General features: G+C 44.3%; 2 protein-coding genes across 4 annotated transcripts; both read left to right on the plus strand.

Moving 5' to 3' along the window:
• Positions 1–294: 294 nt before the first annotated feature.
• Positions 295–8,266, plus strand: LOC139592279 (toll-like receptor 2 type-1). 3 transcript variants are annotated; one of them, XM_071431923.1, is made up of 3 exons: positions 295–747; positions 3,614–3,683; positions 5,493–8,266. In XM_071431923.1, exons 2-3 carry the CDS (start codon positions 3,670–3,672, stop codon positions 7,876–7,878), a joined length of 2,400 nt encoding a protein of 799 aa, XP_071288024.1. In that variant the 5' UTR covers positions 295–747; positions 3,614–3,669; the 3' UTR covers positions 7,879–8,266. The 3 variants fall into 3 exon arrangements, with proteins under 3 accessions (XP_071288024.1, XP_071288023.1, XP_071288025.1); XM_071431922.1 differs by lacking the exon at positions 295–747 and adding an exon at positions 755–912; XM_071431924.1 differs by lacking the exon at positions 295–747 and adding an exon at positions 1,172–1,992.
• Positions 3,577–15,533, plus strand: LOC139592280 (toll-like receptor 2 type-2). The gene is made up of 3 exons (XM_071431925.1): positions 3,577–3,683; positions 9,469–9,619; positions 13,138–15,533. Exon 3 carries the CDS (start codon positions 13,146–13,148, stop codon positions 15,495–15,497), a length of 2,352 nt encoding a protein of 783 aa, XP_071288026.1. The 5' UTR covers positions 3,577–3,683; positions 9,469–9,619; positions 13,138–13,145; the 3' UTR covers positions 15,498–15,533.
• The last annotated feature ends 1,359 nt before the right edge of the window (positions 15,534–16,892 follow it).

A 16,892-nucleotide genomic window follows, 5' to 3' on the forward strand; every position in this document is an offset into this window, starting at 1 on the left:
GGAAAAGATACATTTACTGTATATCCTAATATTCTTGTAAGAAACAAGTTTTTTCACTGTACCTAAAGGGCAAGGTAAGAAAGGAACTGTGTTGTCCAGCTTTGCCTTGCATGTGGGCTGTTTCCTGTTGAAGCAGTTTCCTTGGGAGTCAAGAACTCACCAGAAATATTTTGGCAGAGATTACATGTTTTCTCTTGTCGAGTCACGCTCTTACAACTACTCTAGAAAAATGAAACTTTCCATATCATTAAGATAAGTTTTAAGTGTCTTAGCATGCAAACTTCCCTGCAAGATGCTCCTCAGTTAAGGTAGAAAATCAATGTTGTGTTTTTCTGACTGAAAGCTTTCAGGAAGGATATGACAAAAATAAATCCACAACTCTGCTTCCTTGGCAGAGGCAGTGCTGTAGGCTGGCTGCTGAATGACAAACCAGTTATATCATTAACATGCTCTGCTACAACTGCAGGATTGCCCAGAAGAAAAACAAAAGTAATTGGGTCCTTTGCATTTAAACTTCCGGTCCGAAGATCTAACCAGAGGATTGAGCAGCTGGCAGGGTGGGCCTGATACAGAACACAGCAAAATTAAAATGGTTTACTTTTTGTTATCGTGGACCTTTTTGTTGTAGTTTGAAGATGAATATCTGAAGTTCTGCAAGACAGATTAAAGCACAGGCACCAGCAGTGCACGCAAAGAATCTATTCCCAGGACCATGAAAGGATGCCAAGCCATTCTGCTTTCAATTACGTGAGTATTATGCCTCCTGCTCCAAAGACTGCAAGGACAGATTTGACTTTTGGCTTTTCCTTGCCATCGTTTTCTGGGGACACTTAGGGTAAGAGCATCCCAGGTTCAGCCTGCCTGACACTGCTGCAGCCAAGCTGACATCCTGACACATCCTGGTTTCCAGTGGTAAGTATGAGGAAGCAGTTTTGTGCTGTTTACAAAGATTTGGAAAGTGTGCTTTCATCTTGCATCACAGGCTGGTCAATAGTTTCATTCCTCTCTCCCTTTTCTACTGCTTCTGCTTTTTCTTTGAGGCAGGGATCTGGGACCTGGGTTATGTCCCTTCTGCACTGCTCACTTGTCCTTTCTCAGCAGAAAAGCAACGGGCAGCTCTCAGTGCGGACACTGACATAGAGGAGGAAAGAGAGGAAGAGGGCGGGGCGGGAGAATGCAGGATCCTTCCGTGTGAGACTGGGAACGGGAAGTGCTTAAAGAGTGCATCATGCCCAGTTTGGGAACTGCTTGTGCTGCTGTTGGGTAAATGGGAACATTTAAAGCAAGAAAGCTTCAAACATAATTACCACTTCTCTATCTTATCCCCATCTACTGCTGGTAAAGGCTCATGCAGTGTCTCTGCTTGGAACATCTGCAGTTACAAAGGCACAGCTTTGTTGCAGAACCATGTGCTTCTCTTAGGAAAACGTAGCGTAGATGGAGGCACGTGACTTGTTTTAAACAGTATTAAAGAGGAAGGTTAATTATAGCTTAAACTTGGAAGGGGAGAGAAAGCACCTAAAAGGTGCATCTTTGTTCAATGCTAAACATGCAGTTACTCTGGAGGAAAAGCAGTTGAAGAGTATTCTCATCTTAAAAGACAGCAGCTTTCTCCTTCTTTAGAGTCTTTGATTTCAAAAGAAGTTTTGAGCCATGCTGCACCTCAATTTGAAAGCTAATGATCTGGGAGGCAGGTGGCTGGTACCTTGTCTGTGTGTGTGGAGCAGCTTGTGGAGAGCATTTTTGCACATCCTCAAACCTTCCTGAGTCTGGATAATGTGATAAATCGCCTGACAATCGCCCTGATGTTTCTTGGCATTTTAAGCAGCTTGCTGAAATGGACTGCTTGGTTTGTGACCTGTGGCATAGTCACACCAGTGACTTCTTTTTCTGAGAGAAACCAGAAGCCTGGCCCAGTGTAGATCCATCTGTGATGAGAGGTGGCTGAGCCTGGATGTGAGGAAAAAGTGGCTTCTTCTGAAAAAACAGCTGGTATGTACCTCAATTCTCCACAAATGCGTGGTGATGAAGCTGTAACAGGTAGAAGAGAGTGCCCATTTCACACTGAATCATGTACATGCTCTTCTTCTCCAAAACTCTCTCAAATTAACTAATTTTTTTTACTGTATAAGAGAGATGCAGTTTTGAAGACAAAAATACACACTAACATGTCTCATTGAACCCAGAGTTAATATTTTGAAAACTGAAGTCTTCTCTATTGAAGAGCAAGAACCATTTCAGCTGCTAAAGGGAAGAGGTGGCTTTGGGGAAGTTGATGACATCCTTTCACTAAAAGACTATTTCCCTTCTCCTCTCTGCCCCACAGCTTTGCCTCTATTTTACAATGTTATGCTTATCGGCTATCCTCTGTAGTAGTCAGAAAATACAAGGGTATCTCAATCTTCCAATTTCTTTTTCTCTTAACCTAATGAGCAATGCTTATGTCAGTGCAGTGGGACTGAAGGTTGCTATGAGGTGCATTTGGGCTCTCTGTGGGCTTTGCCACCCTTGATCACACAGACGCTGCTGTGGGCCCTCTGACAAGTGGCAGGAATCAGTCCATCTGTCTGCTCTCAGGCAGGTACTTCTGGTATTTCTTGGTGCAAGAGGGCAGCAAAAGGTGACAATTTCTGAACACAGAAAAGAAATGGTAACTGCAATAGGAATGTTAGTGTTTGAATTTAAAGGACTTGCCTTTCAGAGCTGGTAGGATGACTCCCTGCCCCTTTATGCAAACAGCATGCTTGTCTATTTGACCAACCATGTATTACTTCAGTCAGGTTAAAATGAATGCCATCAAACCTCCTCTCTCAAAATTGCCTTTGATGTTTACAGAGAGATACTTTGCTTCAGACTGTGTGTTGTGCTTCAGAGAGAATATCATTCCTGTTATTCATTTTCTGTTGACAACATATGACTGTAGTGTCCTAGGAAATTAAAGGATGCTGAGTGTTTCTACAGTACTGTCCTTAACTAAACAATTTGACTCCAACACTTAATATAATACATGCATCACTCTATATATTGATAATATTTTACAGACTTCCATAAGTTGGTTGAGCTGAGATGTTCTGTTTCTCAGCACAGTGAACAACCCCCAGAGCCTACCAGACAAAAAGTATCGAAAGTAGAGATACAGGGAGATGAATGCAGTCTGCCTGGGAAACTACTTCTGCACTTAATAGTGGAGGAAGTGATTGTGAAAGAGTGACTTGCGCAAAATGGTTGCATCAGCCTTTCCAGCAATGGGAGTTGACTGACAAAAAGAAGAGACTGACACTAAATTTTATCTTTACAATCTCTTCTCATTTTTTGTGTCCCCAATCAGCAGCAATGGTAGAATTGGTTGAAAGTGAGTTTGAAGGGTGAGCCATATGTGCTGGACAATCCTGGACTCTTCAGAAGCCATGGTTTCCTCAGGGGAGCCACCACTAGAGAGAAGAGACGCAAACTGTTATGATTCACTGGCTGCCTAGTTAAAGGACACTGGGAAACTGGGAACATCAAGTTTTGTTTGAAGAGAACAATATTTTGAGGCTGAAATATTTTCTCGCTTCGGGACTATCACCTCATCAGACCTGCCAAAAATTTCCAGCTTTTGTTGTGCTTGCAGGTATGAAGTGACCATTCAGATGCCTTGACCAGCACACAAGGAGACTGAAACACAGCATGCAGTACACAAGGTAAGTACTTAACTTATTCAGTGTTTATGAGTAGTGTTCATCTGCAGTACTGGAACTGTTTGCGGTTCAAACTTGGTGTTCTTTGGAGCCTGTGGCAGGAAACACAGCCCTTCTTTACATTAAAATCAGTATTGTTCTAATTACATCCACTGTTTATAGGGTGACAGTAACATCTATATCACATCTATTACGGGTGTTGTTTTACAGAAAAGTCTGATAGCCTTCATTTCATATCAGGTTGTTCTGCCTTTCCAGTAAAGAATGTGAATTGCTTACACAGTGTGCAAAAGGGTGTGGCAAGAGCTCTGCTTTTAGAAGCCCTGAGGCTGGTGAGACTCCATGCAGGGGACCCCCAGATCCCTTCCAGGAAAGTTTGTGCTCTTGGAAACCTCAGCCCACTGGAAGGGCTGAGAGGGAGAGCAGGCTCTGTTTGGGCTTCTGCCTGCCATGTAACCATACAGAATGGGCAGGCTGATGCTGCACGGGCTGTGAGCATTTGTAATCATGGAATCACAGAATCATTTTGGTTTAAAAAGGCCCTTAAGACCATTGAGTCAAACCATTAACCAAATACTGCCAAGCCTACCACTAAACTATGTCCCTAAGCACCATGTCTTCATGTCTTTTAATTACCTCCAGGGATGGTGACTCCACCACTTCCCTGGGCAGTCTGCACTAGTCCTTGACTGGCCTTTTTGTGATTTTTTTTCCCTAATATCCAGTCTAAACTTCCCGTGGTGCAACTTGAAGCTGTTTCCTCTTTTCCTATTGCTTGTTACCTGGGAGGAGAGACTGACCCCACTCACTACACTGACTCCCACTGACTACAGACTCATTTCAGGCAGTTGTAGAGAATGATAAAGTCCCCTCTGAGCCTCCATTTTCTCCAGGCTAAACAACTATAGCTCCCACAGCTGGTTCTCTTAAGACTTACAGTCTAGACTCTTCCCCAGCTCCATTGCTCTGCTCTGCACAGGCTCCAGTACCTCAATGTCCTTCTTGAAGTGAGAGGACCAGAACTGAACACAGGATTTGAGGTGTTACTTCACCAGTGCCGAGTACATGGAGACAATCACTGCCCTGGTCCAGTTAGTCACACTTTTTCTGATTCAGGCCAGGATGCCATTGGCCTTCTTGGCCACCTGGACATATACTGGATATTCAGCTGCCTGTTGACCAGTGCCTCCAGATCCTTTTCTGCTGGGCAGCTTTCTAGCCACTCTGACCACAGCATTTAGTACTGCTGGAGTTGTTGTGACCTAAGTGCAGCACATGGTACTTCATTCTGTTGAGTCTCATCCAACTGGCCTCAGGCCATGGATCCATCCAATCCAGATCCCTCTGCAGAGCCTCCTTACCCTACAGCAGATCAACACTCCCACCCAACTTGGTGTTGTCTGCAAACTGACTGTGCACTTGATCCCCTCATTCAGATCATTGATGATCTAACCATCTTCCCCTATTTGGAACTGAAACATCCAGCTGTAGCTTCTTTGCTGAGAGGAAGCATAATGTGAGAGATGAAAGAGGTGAGAGCCATAGCCAATGTGCCTATAGAAAAGCAGGATACTAAGAATGGTCCTTTATAGCTCTTGACAGGTGATATGGCTGTACTCCAGGGATAAGAAACACACCGTGGTTGCAGGGCTGAGAAGGTCAAGTAGGAGAGGAAGATTCACATCACAGGATAACATTTAAAAAAAAATTAATCTGAGATTACTAAAAAAGTGGTGCAGGATTTCAAGAGTTTTCAGCTGCTGTTTGAAATTAAAATTTGACCCTACCATCTATTTTTTCTGTTTCCTAAAGCAAAATGTCCATCCAAGCAAAACACAAATCAAGAACTACAAACACCTGGCAAGTGTTGGCCATGTACATGGTCCTGGCTGCAAGCCTCTCCGAGCAACAAGCACTGAAGCAGGCCTGTCCTTCATGCGATGCCAGTCAGCTTTGCAATTGCTCCTCCATGGGCTTGGAATTCATTCCCCCTGGGGTCACGGCCAAAATCACAGGGTTAAACCTGGCTCACAACAGGATAAAGCACATCCAATCCCAGGACCTGCAGCAGGCTGTGAACCTGAAAACCCTGCTGCTGCAGTCCAATGAAATCAGCTCCATAGATGAGGACTCCTTTCAGTCCCTGGAAAAACTGGAGCTCTTGGACTTATCAAATAACAGCTTGGCTCACTTGTCCCCTGTGTGGTTTGGGCACCTTTTTTCACTCCAGCGCCTCTATCTTCAAGGCAATTCCTACAGAGACCTGGGGCAGAGCTCCCCCTTTTCCAGGCTGAGGAACCTGAGCTCTCTCCACCTGGGCAACCCACAGTTCAGCGTGATAAGGCAAGGGAACTTTGAGGGCATTGAGTTTCTGCACAGGCTGTGGATTGATGGTAGCAATCTCAGTCAGTATGAGCAGGGAAGTTTGAAATCAATTAAGGAGATAAATCACATGATCATAAACCTAAGAAATAGTAATATATTCTCAGAAATTATTAGGGACCTTGTGCACTCTGTCGCTTGGCTGGAAGTGGCAGAAATCAAATTACCGGTTGATAGAAAAAGCTTGGTGCAGAATTCTACACGTCCTTTTAGGATACAAAAACTTACATTCAAAGAAGCTTTATTCACAGATCAAAGTATCAGCCCAAAAATAGTGTCACTGAAGGAAATCACCTCTTTAAAAGAGTTTCAGGCAATCAATTGCGTGCTTGAGGGGACGGGAATATGGAACACTAAAGAAATTGAAAAGAGTGGGCAAAGTTTTATTGAAACCATAACGATAACAAAGTTAGTAATTCAGAAATTTCATTTGTTTATTGACCTGGGAGGCATGGAGTCACAAATAAACAAACTAAAAAGACTCACCATCACAAGCTCTAATGTTTTCATGGTACCATGCAACCTTGCAAGAAATTTTTCATCACTTCTGTATCTGGACTTTCATGATAATTTGCTGGTAAATAAGCGTTTAGAGGAGACAATCTGTGAACGTTCTTGGCCTTCATTGCAAACTTTAAATTTAAGTCAGAACTCTCTAAAATCTCTGGAACTGACTGTAAAGTCTATATCTCATCTACCCAAATTGAATAATCTTGACATTAGCCTAAACAATTTTGGTGAGATTCCAGATGAGTGTAAATGGCCAGAACACCTGAAATATTTAAACTTGTCCAGCACTCAGATTCCTGAAGTAACAAGCTGCATTCCTCGAACGCTAGAAGTGTTGGATGTCAGTGGAAACAACCTGAAGGAGTTTGGACTGCAGCTCCCATTGCTGAAGGAGCTGTACCTCACAAGAAACCAGCTGAAGACGCTGCCAGGTGCCGCACCCATTCCAAACTTAGTGTCCTTGTCCGTCAGAAGAAACAAGCTGAACAGTTTCTCCAAGGAGGAGTTTGAGTCCTTCAGGAGAATGGAGCTGCTGGATGCCAGTGACAACAACTTCATCTGCTCCTGTGAGTTCCTCTCCTTCGTCCACCACGAGGCCAGGCTAGCCCAGGTGCTGGTGGGGTGGCCGGACAGGTACGTGTGTGACTCTCCGCTGGCGGTGAGAGGGGCTCAGGTTGGTGCTGTGCACCTCTCCCTATTGGAGTGCCACAGGTCCCTGGTGGTGTCGTTGATCTGCGTCCTGGTGTTCCTGGTCATCCTGCTGCTGGTGGCCGTCGGCTACAAGTACCACGTGGTGTGGTACCTGCGGATGACGTGGGCGTGGCTGCAAGCCAAGCGGAAGCCCAAGCGCGCCCCGCCAAAGGACGTCTGCTACGACGCTTTTGTCTCCTACAGCGAGAACGACTCCGAGTGGGTGGAGAACACCATGGTGCAGGAGCTGGAGCAGGCCTGCCCTCCCTTCCGGCTCTGCCTGCACAAGAGGGACTTTGTGCCGGGCAAGTGGATCGTGGACAACATCATCGACTCCATTGAGAAGAGTCGCAAAACGCTCTTTGTGCTGTCCGAGCACTTTGTGCAGAGCGAGTGGTGCAAGTACGAGCTGGACTTCTCGCATTTCCGCCTCTTTGATGAGAACAACGACGCGGCGATTCTCATCCTCCTGGAGCCCATTCAGAGCAAAGCCATTCCCAAGAGGTTCTGCAAGCTGCGGAAGATCATGAACACAAAGACATACCTTGAGTGGCCTGCCGGTGAACAGCAGCAGCAGGTGTTTTGGGAAAACTTGAAAGGAGCCTTGAAGTCATAAAAGTCAGCAGTGCCCATTTCAACATATTTCCACAAAAGGCAGTATATTGCTATTTCTTGCTGCTAAAATTCCTTTCTTTCTTATTTTTCTTTCTAACTGCAATTGGCTTTGTTTTATATAGAGATAATTGTCATTTTACCAACTGGCAAAGGCCCTTTTCAGGCTTTCCAGTGATGTGATGCTCTGGTCTTTAAAAGTCCCAGCCAATATTCCAAAAGTCCATGATATTTGGAAACCATGTTGGACTCCATATACTTTTCTAAGTCCATTTTGCAGAGTGCGGGGTATTTCTGTATGTTTTACTCCTGTTACCACTCTCCCCAACTGGTTTCTATCAATGCCATTGTAATTTTCAAATGAAATTAAACACCATGGGCTTCAATCAATATTTCCCTGTGTCCATTTCTTCCTGGGAATGCTTGTTTTTCTCTTCATGATCATCACCACTTTCCTTTCTACCTACTCGCGGAAATAGCCGAAGCCTTCTATTTTTGGATGTCAGACTGTGTTTCTAATGTGTGGGCTAGATGGTGTTGCAGACTGGCTCAGTTTTAAATTTTGCTCTTCTACTTTGCAGAGCATATTTATGTAATCACTGGGCCATGCAAGTCTGACAGTTGTACTTAGCTTTCTTTGTAGTCAGTGAAGAAAATCACAGGGATAAGAGGCAGTTCACCTCTCTACTTCAGTGTGAGGTATCTCCTAGAATTACCATATTGCTCTCCACTGATTACAAAGGGAGTCTAGACAAGCAGGTGGATACAGATGTTTACATTAAGGTAGTCAGTCCCACACTGAGTGCTTGGATTTCCTGTGTTTTAGAATTTCTTATGGGAACATGAAATTGTCTCTGAGGGGATTAAGTTAGGTGTGGTTTCTCTAACTCAATTCATTTTCATGTTCCCCATTGCTTGTTTTGCTGGAGTTTAAGTACAGGAAATCTAGATATTGATTAAATTTTAGACATGCAATTGTTTTGTGGTGAAATACACCAATAAAGCCTTGGTGTATGGGCTGACTAAGTATTAAAAAAAATAGCAAAATTTGTGTATATTTTCTGTTGCTATATTTATACATCTTCACGTATATATGTGTGTGTATGTGCTTTTATAAATGTGTATCTATTCACACTCCTGTGTGTACGTGTGCCTACACGAGATAATTTCTGTAGGTGCAGCCTGCAAACACCACTTTCAGTTCTGTTTTCCTGTTCAATGTTATCTCCAGGGCTACCAAGTCTGCTAGGAAGCAATCTTTCTGTTAACTCTCTTGGAGAAATATAGCTCATGGCTTAATCAAGGCTGAACTCCAGGTAGTTGATGAGTGAATCATCCAAGAGCAAATACTGAGCCCTGATAATATAAATTAGGAGAAATGTGTGCCTAGAGGTAAGAAGGGAAATAAATCTTGCCAGTCATTACAAAGAGAGGGTCAAAGAGAGATGTGGAAGAAGCCTTAGTTTTCATACAGTGCACTCTTACCATAGACCCAGACTTTTGTGTGTTGGCACATTTAAAAGGACTGATAATGTAACTGCTGTTATGCCAATCAGATCACCCAGGTGGGAATTCCCCTGCTTATATTGTCAAGGTTGAGAGGTGAAGTGGAAACGGAACAGCAGCGTGAGAGGAAGCTGGGCAAAGAATGATCAGCAAGAGAGAGACAAAACACAACACAGGTTAACTGGCTTGCAGGCACTGGAGCTGCAGGTGGCATCTCTGGGAATCTTTTCAGCACACAGGTGAGTTTTCAGGTAGGTGAAGGCTGGACATGCAGGGAAAGATGGTAGAGCTGCAATGCCAGAGCAAGAAGCAAACAGCAAGAAGCAAACAGGGAGCCCTGGAAGAGGCAACCTAATCTCTGCCACCAATCCTCCTCTGCAAGGGGGATGCAGGGTGCTCAGGGCTGCTGAGCAGAAGTGTGGGGTGGGAAGGGATTTCTGGCTGCCAGCAAAAGTAGAGCAGGAAGGTGCAATCCCAGGCATCTGGCAGGGATGGTTCTCCTGAGAGGTGTGACATGCTGATGAGACCAGTGTCCTCTGGGAAATGGGAGAGAGGAAAGCAGCAAATGAGGAAGAGACAAATTGGGTCAGACTGTGCCATTTCTGCACAGTTTCCTCGTGGGAGGTTGCCTCGTCCTATTTGTCCTATTTGTGTGCTGTCTCCCCTGGGTGTGGATACCAACTGCCCAGGGAAGGCTGGGAGTGTAGGTGGGGTGCCTTGGTTTCAGGAATTTGACCAGGAAAGAGCTCACTGAACAATGGCCTCGGGACATCAGGTGCCTCCTCACCTAACTGTGACCTGCTGCGCACCTTCTGTGTTGGAAGCAAGCAGAGGCATGGCCGTGTGTGTGTGGATGTGTGGCTGTGCTTACGTGCTGTGAGGGCAGTGCTGGGGGCTGGGAACTGGGACATGCATAACCCACACACTGCCAGGTGGAGAGCAGCAGCCTTCCCCAGTCTGCTTGTGGTTTGGCCTCTTCACCAACCAGCGGCTTTCCCTCTGCAGGCTCCATAGCACTGCTCAAATTTACCTGCCCCCATGTAGCTGGGTAGTGCTCCCCAAGCTAGAATCAATTTGCACGCCATTGGTGCTTTATTTTAGGTCTTATATTAACCTTCCCCATTTGTGAGTGTTTATAGAACCTCATTTTGTTATCAGTCATGGTTTTGTTTAAGAATACGTGTGTATTTCCTCAAATACTTCTACTCATGTGGGCCAGGGAAAATAAGCTTGAGCATGTCTGATGGCTTGGACCCTTTTTCCATAACTCAGAAACTCAGAAAGAAATTTTGAATGCCTGGTTTATCACAACACCTTATGGTATAAGGGCATCTGTGTAAGTTTATGTATTTTTAGTTGCATTTCATTTTGGCTTTTTAATTCCCAGCACAGCAGGGAGAAGTGATTTCTTCATAGGGCAATGATATCATGGACTGGGGCTGTATGGGGCTGTGCAGAGGCCTGAAATGACCTCGTAAATCAGGGTCTCAAGCAGAATCATTAGGCAGGAATCAGAAGGGGATGAGAATGGTTGAAAGTGAATGAGGGTGGGAGTGGGATTCCTCTGGGTGTGTGTTCAGATTACAGATAAGCAAAAAACTTGGGAAGTCAGCATCCTGAGTCACCAAATGCAGTTAAGTCCTGCAGTACCTGGATGGTTTCAGGCTGGTAAGGTGGAGAGCCATTAGGCTCTGCTGGTATTTCCTGTGGGGTACCTGCCCGGTTCCCTTGTGTGCTGCCAATTTTCCACCTATAAATAACCTGCCTATAGACAGCTTTGGACTGATCAGGTTGCCTGGTTGCTTCATTTTCTAAAAGTAAGTATTTGATGACAACTGTAAAAATACCACCTAAATCTGTTGCTAGTAAAACTCACGCTACTCCTAGATGTACTCCTTTAGCCTACACCCTGCATTATTCCAGTTACTCTTGGGAGACCAAAAAGCCCTGCAAAAGAGCCTCATCTGGACAGCAGATGAGTCTAATTACAGACAACAATTTTTTGTTTGGCATTGGCATGGGACCAAATATCTAGGTATCTAAACTGTGATACCCCATTTTAAGGCAATTAGATAATTTCTCTTGGAGTCATCACATCTTAATCTGAGTATCCAGGACACACTATATTATCCTCCACCACTTTGGAGGACATGGTGGATGACCAGTTCAGCTGTGGGCATCTAAAGACAGGGAAGAGAACTTTGTCCTTCAAGATCCAAAGCTCTACATCAGAGCCAGACAGAGATAAAAGGAAAGTAACACAAGGGGTCAAAATGTTTATAGTCCTGCAGGTGGGAAGAGATGGAATGAATGAAAAAATTATCCATAACTTTTCTTCCCCTCCCTATATGCCCAAGCCATCTCAGTCAATTTTACTGCTTTTGGATAATCTTAAGCAGTTACAGCTAAAAATAATGCAGCTGGAAGGGTGGGACTTCTCTGTATTGACTTGTATATGTGGGTCAGCTACTGTAAAACAAATCAGATTATTAATTCAGAGTAGATCTTCTGCACAGAATCTCAGTGGGATGACTGAGGGAGAAAGCAGTTCTTAAGGAGCCAATCTAACCTGATTAACTTGATAGAGAGCCCACAATGATTTTGTGAACTCATTTAATGGCCTCTTTGGGGATTGTTCACTCTTTCCACCCTCAACCCTACCTACTGAGGTAGTTGGGTTTTGTGGCAGGCTGGGGAAAAAGACATTTTAAAAATGCTCTTTGATCCTTGTCACGGAAGGTTATATTTCAGTATGCAGTAAAGGTTTTAAAGGGAAAAGACCTCTATTAGGCTTCAAAAATTATTTTTTCAGCTCCTCAGGAGGATAGAGGAGCTAAAGGCATCCCGTTGGGAGTAAAGACAAGCTGTATAGTGCAGGAAGTTCTGTAAAGAAAAAAAAACAGCTATGCCAAATCATCATTATGAAAACTGTGAGAGGAAGGTAGAGTCACACAGGATCCTCATCTGTGTGGCTTCCCTTGAATCATTTCAGTCCAGAAGACCAGAAACAGGCAGTGGGGCTGGAAGAAGCTGTCTAGTCCAGTCAGCTGATGGGATCTGGGCCCCTGGTTCTTCCTTTTGGCTTGGCCTGATCTTCTCTCTGCCACAGGTTCCCAAAACAGCAAAAGGCATTGGCAGAGGAGAAGGATGTGGCAGTAAAAAGGAAGAGCTGAGACAGTAGGCAGCAATGGTCAGTTTTACAAGCTTAAATTTCATTAGCAAGTATCAGACTGATGGTCACATAAGAGTCATACAGGCAAGTGTTTATTTCCCTGCTCACTGGACATTTACAATCAGAGTAGGAAAAGGCATATAAGATGAAAATTGGACTGAAACAAGTGCATTTCTTTTCTTCCTATTGTCAGAATAGAGATTAGACATATGCTTGAAGTAAGTATCAAACCTGAATGCTACTATCTACTGTAAGATGCTGACTCTTCATGATGTAACCAGGATTTAAAACACATACAGGAGACTCCCTGTGGTAAAAAAATGGATAAACAAAATAATATTCACAGATTCAGAAGAAAAAGACATGAGGTGAGATTGAAGTATGAAGGCTACTTACTAAACAGGAGGAGGATCAGAGTAGTAAACAAATCTGTTTCAACTCTGAACTGTGTTAAAACCAAATATTTTAACAGTGCCTTCAACAAGACAGAACAGTAAAACTTATATTTTAGATTTATCCAAAATGCAGCTTCTCCAAGACAAGCTATGCATCTTATATTTGCTCTGACTGTGTTTCATATTTTAGGCAATATAATGACTGCACACACCTGGCAAGTGTTGGCCATGTACATGGTCCTGGCTGCAAGCCTCTCCGAGCAACAAGCACTGAAGCAGGCCTGTCCTTCATGCGATGCCAGTCAGCTTTGCAATTGCTCCTCCATGGGCTTGGAATTCATTCCCCCTGGGCTCACGGCCAAAATCACAGGGTTAAACCTGGCTCACAACAGGATAAAGCACATCCAATCCCAGGACCTGCAGCAGGCTGTGAACCTGAAAACCCTGCTGCTGCAGTCCAATGAAATCAGCTCCATAGATGAGGACTCCTTTCAGTCCCTGGAAAAACTGGAGCTCTTGGACTTATCAAATAACAGCTTGGCTCACTTGTCCCCTGTGTGGTTTGGGCACCTTTTTTCACTCCAGCGCCTCTATCTTCAAGGCAATTCCTACAGAGACCTGGGGCAGAGCTCCCCCTTTTCCAGGCTGAGGAACCTGAGCTCTCTCCACCTGGGCAACCCACAGTTCAGCGTGATAAGGCAAGGGAACTTTGAGGGCATTGAGTTTCTGCACAAGCTGTGGATTGATGGTAGCAATCTCAGTCAGTATGAGCAGGGAAGTTTGAAATCAATTAAGGAGATAAATCACATGATCATAAATATAAGAAGTATTAATACATTCTCAGAAATTGTTAGGGACCTTGTGCACTCTGTCGCTTGGCTGGAAGTGAGAAGAATAGCATTCAGTAGTGTTGCAGAAATGCAAGTATTGAGAGTCATGTCTTCATCTTTTGCAAAGAAAATTTCTTTTAGACAGACTTTACTAACAGATGCTACTGTGCCTGAGATTGTCAGCATTTTAGAAGACATGCCAAAATTAGTGGAGCTGGAGCTGGTAGACTGTAGACTCTTGGGAACTGGACAGTGGAAAATGGAATTTCAAGCAAAGAAATCACAGACACTTAGAGTTTTCACAATAAAGAATTTAGCTATAGAAGAATTTTATTTGTTTACAGATCTTCAGTCTGTGGAAGATCTACTATCTCTTTTTACGAGAGTCACAGTTCAAAACACCAAGGTTTTTTTGGTACCATGTAAAATTTCCCAACACCTTCAGTCATTAATATATCTTGACCTTAGTGAAAATTTGCTTGGAGACCTAAGTTTAAAACATTCAGCCTGTCAGGGTGCTTGGCCATCACTTCAAACTCTAAATTTAAGTCAGAATTCACTGAGTGACTTAGAAATGACAAGTAAAAGTTTATCTCACCTAGGAAACCTAATTGTTTTAGACATTAGCCTAAATAACTTTGGTGAGATTCCAGATGAGTGTAAATGGCCAAAACACCTGAAATACTTAAACCTATCCAGCACTCAAATTCCTGAAGTAACAAGCTGCATTCCTCGAACGCTAGAAGTGTTGGATGTCAGTGGAAACAACCTGAAGGAGTTTGGACTGCAGCTCCCATTGCTGAAGGAGCTGTACCTCACAAGAAACCAGCTGAAGACGCTGCCAGGTGCCGCACCCATTCCAAACTTAGTGTCCTTGTCCGTCAGAAGAAACAAGCTGAACAGTTTCTCCAAGGAGGAGTTTGAGTCCTTCAGGAGAATGGAGCTGCTGGATGCCAGTGACAACAACTTCATCTGCTCCTGTGAGTTCCTCTCCTTTGTCCACCACGAGGCCAGGCTAGCCCAGGTGCTGGTGGGGTGGCCGGACAGGTACGTGTGTGACTCTCCGCTGGCGGTGAGAGGGGCTCAGGTTGGTTCTGTGCACCTCTCCCTGATGGAGTGCCACAGGTCCCTGGTGGTGTCGTTGATCTGCGTCCTGGTGTTCCTGGTCATCCTGCTGCTGGTGGCCGTCGGCTACAAGTACCACGTGGTGTGGTACCTGCGGATGACGTGGGCGTGGCTGCAAGCCAAGCGGAAGCCCAAGCGCGCCCCGCCAAAGGACGTCTGCTACGACGCTTTTGTCTCCTACAGCGAGAACGACTCCGAGTGGGTGGAGAACACCATGGTGCAGGAGCTGGAGCAGGCCTGCCCTCCCTTCCGGCTCTGCCTGCACAAGAGGGACTTTGTGCCGGGCAAGTGGATCGTGGACAACATCATCGACTCCATTGAGAAGAGTCGCAAAACGCTCTTTGTGCTGTCCGAGCACTTTGTGCAGAGCGAGTGGTGCAAGTACGAGCTGGACTTCTCGCATTTCCGCCTGTTTGATGAGAACAACGACGCGGCGATTCTCATCCTCCTGGAGCCCATTCAGAGCAAAGCCATTCCCAAGAGGTTCTGCAAGCTGCGGAAGATCATGAACACAAAGACATACCTTGAGTGGCCTCTCGAAGAAGAGCAGCAGCAGGTGTTTTGGTATAATTTGAAAATAGCTCTAAGGTCCTAGACAGGGACACTAAGAAATAAATATGTAGTGAATTCACTCTGGATTTGTTTCACTTGCCTGTTTGTTCCATCACTTATCTGCATCTCAACAACAGAAAGCTGGGCCACTGCAAATTCTAACACTTGCTGTGTGATAAATACTTTTTGAAGATATTGTTCTGAATAGTTGTTCAGGTTTGGGCTGGGAGAGAGTTAATGTTCTTCATAGCTCCTTCTGTGGTGCTGTGGTTTGTATTTGTGCCCAAAACAGTCTCCATAACACAGTGGCTTTTTAGTTATTGCTCAACAGTGCTTGCACAGCATCAAGGTATTTTCTGTTTCTCACGTTGTCCTGCCACTAAGCAGGTAGGTGGTGCATCATAATTTGTGGGGGGGGGGACACAGCGAGGACAGCTGATCCCAGCTGACCAAAAGGATGTCCCATACATAATGTCATGACCCATGACCACATAATCAGCACTAAAAGTTGTGGGAAAGAAAGAGTAAGGGAGGATGTTTGGGGCTACCATATTTGCCTTCCAAAGTAAAAGTCCTGCTTTCATGGCAATGGCTAAACCTTTGCCTGTTGATGGAAAGTAATAAATTAATTCTTTCTTCTGCTTTGCTTGTGAGCACAGCTTTTACTTTACCTGTTGAACTGCCTTAATCTGAACTCCCAAGTTTTCTCACTTTTACCCTTCAGATTTTCTCCCCTGTTCCACTGCGGGGAGAGTGAGAGAGTGGATGTGTGGTGCTGAGCTGCCTTCTGTGGTTAAATAAGAGTAGTTATCTACACACGTTAAGCAGCATTATGATCAAAAGCTGTTTCATTTAAATATTTAATGATGAAAAGTTGTTTAGATATACAGCTATGTAGTTTACATGTCTTCATCTTTGCAAAAGTTTCAGGAGAGGACCTGCCTAGCCAAGGGTTTTTCTGCATTCTTTGTACAAACTACTTCTCATCAAATGCTATAAAAGTCAGTTTTTGCAGCAAATAATTTTATCCTAGCTCTCCTAGTCAGTGAATCTAAGGACTGATTCTCTGTATTTCATTGTCACAGAAAATTAAATGCCCAGATCTCCTGAAAATCGTGGCTGCAAGGCATAATGTAGAAATGTGCTTTCTCACTGCAGTTCTGTCTGTTGTAGCTTTTAGTTTCTATAATTTCCTTTATGAAAGACATTTATGGAGGATGATTTCTGTCTAATTTCATTGTACTATATGTTGCAATAGATGCTTTGGAGTAGGGTTCAAATACTCTTCTGACTTGTACAAGTGGAGTTTAAGCTGCTCTCAGCTTAAACAGTGTGGGAAACACAAATATCGTCCTTGAATCCAACACCACGTTCCTCTCTATGTTCAGGAACCTTAACATAGGCATGAAAAGAGTGTTTCCTACCTTTTGCTCTCTCT

Source organism: Agelaius tricolor, unplaced genomic scaffold (assembly GCF_023055355.1).
Source record: "Agelaius tricolor isolate 1412-34295 unplaced genomic scaffold, bAgeTri1.0.p SCAF_8, whole genome shotgun sequence".
Lineage (NCBI taxonomy): Eukaryota > Metazoa > Chordata > Aves > Passeriformes > Icteridae > Agelaius > Agelaius tricolor.

Bases quoted from the DNA above. Each gene is read 5' to 3' on its own strand.
- LOC139592280 (XM_071431925.1), top strand. From the start codon at position 13,146: ATGACTGCACACACCTGGCAAGTGTTGGCCATGTACATGGTCCTGGCT.